Here is a 5068-nt window from a genome sequence, read left to right as displayed (position 1 = left end):
CTCTCCCCCCAAGCCGGGGGGCACACAGCCGTCTCACCAGTACCTTCGCTCTCCCCCCAAGCCGGGGGGCACACAGCCGTCTCACCAGTACCTTCGCTCTCCCCCCAAGCCGGGGGGCACACAGCCGTCTCACCAGTACCTTCGCTCTCCCCCCAAGCCGGGGGGCACACAGCCGTCTCACCAGTACCTTCGCTCTCCCCCCAAGCCGGGGGGCACACAGCCGTCTCACCAGTACCTTCGCTCTCCCCCCAAGCCGGGGGGCACACAGCCGTCTCACCAGTACCTTCGCTCTCCCCCCAAGCCGGGGCTGGGGTGGCTCCCAGGAGCCCGAGGTCGGACCTGCTCGGGTCGGGATGCTTGCTGCATTCCATGGCTAAAATTTTGATCCCGTCCTATCCCATTTTTCCCATCTACCAAAGAAACACTGTGCTTTCGCCTCAGAACTGCCTCGGGTCTAGACTTTGGTTCAGCCTTCGCTGAGAGGAGATGCGCCGCAAAACTTTTTCCTCCGTAACTCCGCAGCACTGAGCTCTCTCGGAGCTAATTCTGCAACTCCAGAAGACAGCTGTATTTTAATGGCATAAAGCATCCCCTTAATGTAGCAGTGGAGTGAGATGACGGTGGAAAATTATCAGACAATACGAAACAATTGATTCAAGGATGAAATAAACATCTATCCTTTTCTTTTTTCATTTTACACCCATAAATCATCTATTGTAAGCATCGTTTAAATATAATACATTCAATTTAAACGCGAGTGCAACATAATCTGAAAAGCACTCCTGGAATCAAATTAGAAACCGATTTCTCTTGCAAGGGGAATGACATGAGAGTTGCTTTGAATCTTTATAATCGCTTTCGGTTGTTTTATGCAAAAAAAAAAGGAGGTAGCGAGTTTCAGAGAACATTTGTAACCTAAAAGACTTTCGTCTTGAATATCTCAGCATCAGCAAAGTCGGCAGAATAAATGAATAAATAGGAACGCAGCTCTGGAAATGGTTTTCTCCTTATTCTTTTTATTGAAGGACGAGAGTTGTAATTGGCTAAAACTCACGTTTTCTCTCGGGGGGATTTAAGGGAGGGAGGGAGGAAGGTTGATGCCATGGCTGCCTGTGTCGCAGTTTCTTAACAAATGTTACCCCAACGTGTTGCATCAGCCAAACTTACCCACTAAAGGACGTGTTTATGCCTTTCAAAGTGAACTTTTGGCCTGGGGAAAAAAAAAAAAAAAAAAAAGAACCCTCCTGGTTCTTCTTAGAGGCTGAATAACCAGTAAATATCCTGACAAGTAACAAATGACTGTGGGCGTCATATTGTTGGGTGCTCTTGTCTCCCTTCTGCTAACAAGTAAATAAATGTTGCCTACCTATGTTTCCATTCTCTGAGCAGTGGAGTGGCCGGCCTGAAGTCAGGGTCTTCCCACCTACTCATCAGCTGGACTCTGCTGGGGGAAAGCGCCAGTCTGACAACAGATTCGGGGAAAGATCGAACCAGGTTTGCCAGGGAAAAGCAGAGCTTAAAGTTCCAGCACTGGTTAAAGCCCTTAAACCCTTTCAGCAGTAACTGTGCAGATAGGGAGGTGCATGGCTGAGCGGATGGAGGGAAAGATACGCAGACAGACACAAGGATCATTTTTAGTTCCGTTCCTCCAACTGCTAAGCCGGGCATGGTATTTCTCCAACAAAAGACATTCTGTCTTCCTAACTTTATTTCATCGCCTCATTAGAATATTGATTTAATTACATCGCTTTTACCCGCACTGGCCCTAGACACAAAGCCGGTGTGGCAAAATTAAAACACATGGAGCGAATTTGTCTTCGCAGCTTTTATTAGACGACTCAGCCCAGAAAACGCCAAACACGTTCAAGCCACTTTCTGGGGAAAAGTTTCGAAACGAGGGAAAGAGCATCCCTTTGTGCTCGGGGGGGAGAGTAGTCAGACCTTCCTACCTCTTTCCCCTCTGTCTTTCTTTTTCTCACGTGGAGCTAGGGTTGGGGAAAACCTTCTTTTGAAGTTGGGGCAGGGGGAAGTTCTGCTCAAATTGGCTGATCGCATAACTCCGGGGCCTTTTTAGCACTTAAAACAGTCGCGGATAATTCCAATTCTCCCCCCAGCCCCTCTTCCCCTCTACCTCCCCGCACCCCACCTCCCTCCTCTCTTCTAAAGTCTTTGAGGAAAGATTTTGACGTATTCGTGTTGTTATCAGATTGATGGGCAGGGTTTGATTGAAACCCCTTTGTCATGCAAATGTCAGGGCCTTGATGGATGAGCTCAGAGATGTGACAAACTTCAGGAGCCCCTCGCTCATTGGGCTGGGGGCGGACCACGTGGCCGCCTCCCCCGGGCCCCCCCCGGCCCCGCCGAAGGCTGCGGGGTTCGAGGGCCAGCGATGCATGGAAGGAAGTTTTACAGCTTTGACATACTATCTAAAGGTTGTAGGGCAGGCGGAATCCCCCCCAAAACAGGCTGACCCTCCTCCATCAGTGGCAGATGGACAATACTAGGATGAACTCCTTCTTAGAGTATGCAATTTGTAACCGTGGGACGGGCGCCTACCACCATTTAGAGCAAAGCTCCCCTTCCTTCCCCTCTTGCTCAGGTAGCCCCGCCAGTGACACGTTTAACGGAGACGGGCGCTTTGGCGTGGGAGGGAGCGCGGCCGCGGCCGCCCACCTCCCCCAGCAGAGCCCCGGCTACCCCCCTCCCTCCTCCGGGCGCCCCATCCCCTTCGCGGGCGCTGCCCCCGCCGCCGGGTACCCAGCCCAAACCTGCAGCCCCAGCTACGGCCACCACCAGCTCTACCTCGGCCAGCCGGACGCGGACGGTGTGTACTTCCAAGCGGCCGGGTACTCCGCCAACGCGGGATCCAACCTCAGCTCCTTAGCAGAGAGCTACTGCGGGGCGGTGGCGGCCGCTGGGCAGTACCAGCAACACCACCTTTACGGGCAGGAGCAGCCCAGCTACTTGCCCGGCCTTTACAGCAACCTCTCGCCTTCTTTAAACGAGGACAAAGACCCTGCGTGCCCCTCCGAGCCGTGCCCCAACGCCAGCGCCACGCAGACCTTCGACTGGATGAAAGTGAAGAGGAACCCGCCCAAGACAGGTGAGTTTGGGGAGCGCAGAGCTGGGCGAGGACGGTCCCCACCCGGGGCAGGCGAGGGGCAGCTCCCCAGCCCTGCAAGGCGAGGTGGCCTTCCCCGGGGTTCGCACCCCAGGTAACTGGGCTCATCTTCCAGGGGAACGCGGACTTGTCCTGCTTGGGGTTTTTGGTTTTCTTTTTCTTTTTTTTTTTTTTTTTTTTTTTTTGGAACACCAGCTCAGCGCTGCGGAAAAGCCAGCTAGAGATTTTCCAGACACATCTGATGGAGGGTCCCTGAGCTCAGTTTCCCGCAGGCCCAATGCCATTTAAGCCCAGCTCGGAATAGGAAACGCTCCGGGCTTCCTGCTTCTTCCACAGTCGTGGCTTCCATCTCCCCTATTGTTCAACTTCCTTCTCCACAATCTTCCTTAAATCGCAGTCTTCCCTCCTCTTCCCCCCAACATCACCCTCCCCTTCCACTCCTGCCCACGCACGTTCAAGTCTCATGGCAGTTTGCAGGGAACTGGGGGGAGCGGTTGCAAGGGAAGGGGGGCAGCTCTGCAGAGCCCGGGGAGGTCTGTCCCTCCAGGTTGTATCCCCGGGCTGGGAAGCCGGGGGGAGCTGAGGATCCGGGAGGGAGCGCGAAGCTGCGGGCGGCCGAGGGACCCACTGCCCCGGAGAGGAGGGGAGTGGGGGAGAGCCCGCGCCCACAGCCCCCCCGTCCCAGCGAGGGGGTTGCTCTGGCTGCTCCTGCCCTGTTGGTGTTTGCTCCTTAACAGCTAAAGTGTCGGAGTACGGGCTGCTGGGCCAGCCCAACACCATCCGCACCAACTTCACCACCAAGCAGCTGACGGAGCTGGAGAAGGAGTTTCACTTTAACAAGTACCTCACCCGGGCCCGGAGGGTGGAGATCGCCGCCACCCTGGAGCTCAACGAAACCCAGGTCAAGATCTGGTTCCAGAACAGGCGGATGAAGCAGAAGAAGAGGGAAAAGGAAGGTCTCGCCCCGGCTGCTGCCGGCAGGTCTGCGAGGGAAGCGGGTGAAGCCTCGGATCAGTCCAACTGCACCTCACCTGAGGCCTCCCCCAGCTCGGTGTCCTCCTGAAACGCGTCCCCGCAGGGGCGCAGAGATCAGCCCGGGGCTGCCCTCGGGGGGCAGCTGCTCCCTGCAGACCCCACCAGACACACACGCACCTCCCACGCACAGCCCCGTCCGCACACGCGTGTGGAAGCAAGGCCACGCTTCCCTCCGAGCGGTCCCTTTGGCTCCGGCCGTCTCCACACGCGTGGTACCAATTCTCCCGCTTGAATTTCTCTCTCCTAATTTATAGACCCTCTGTAAAACACTGGACTCCACGGGAGCAGCCGTGTCCCCGCATGTCCTTAGCAATAGGCGTTTGTCTCAGGGACGTTTCTCCCCCTCCCTTCTCCCGCCCCTATAGGAACTGCACTTTCAACCACAGAAACTTTAAAACGAATTTAGTTTTCTCCCGTTTTCAAAATGTGCACAACGGCTTTTGCCTGCAAGAATCCTACGTTTGATGTCTTTTTTCTCCCCGCGAGATTGTAAAAAAGTTCTGGGTATTTTTTTTTGTTGTTGTTTGTTTCCCTTTTATTTACTGTATGTATATCTTGGAATGAGATCTGAGGCGCTCGAGATGCCAGAGGCCTCCGCAAAGACCCAAACACCAAACAAAATATGCGAAACCTCTGCTACCATTTTGCACTATTGCTGCTTTACAGGGTTTTCTACACGCTCTGCGACTCTGACTGTTACGGATCCTGGGGGAGGGGGGGGCGGGCTCGCAGAGAAAACGAGATGAGGCGAAGGCTGACCTCGGGGTACTTTGGGCAACGGTCGCTGTCGTAGGAGGTGTGAAGGGGGACGGGAACAAGGCTGCGGGGGGGCCGCGGGGCTTGGCTCCCCCAGGCACTGATGCACTGGCTGCTATTTATTGTACGGCTCGATAGGCTGAAGGCTTGGAGCGA

General features: G+C 54.9%; 1 protein-coding gene across 1 annotated transcript; it reads left to right on the top strand.

Moving 5' to 3' along the window:
- Positions 1–2490: 2490 nt before the first annotated feature.
- Positions 2491–4184, top strand: HOXB1 (homeobox B1). Its single transcript, XM_059830497.1, has 2 exons — positions 2491–3103; positions 3859–4184. Exons 1-2 carry the CDS (start codon positions 2491–2493, stop codon positions 4182–4184), a joined length of 939 nt encoding a protein of 312 aa, XP_059686480.1.
- Positions 4185–5068: the final 884 nt, after the last annotated feature.

Source organism: Gavia stellata, chromosome 28 (genome assembly GCF_030936135.1).
Source record: "Gavia stellata isolate bGavSte3 chromosome 28, bGavSte3.hap2, whole genome shotgun sequence".
NCBI classification, from domain to species: domain Eukaryota; kingdom Metazoa; phylum Chordata; class Aves; order Gaviiformes; family Gaviidae; genus Gavia; species Gavia stellata.
The sequence above is the reverse complement of the archived record's forward strand: the minus strand, read 5'-3'. Positions and strand labels throughout refer to the sequence as shown.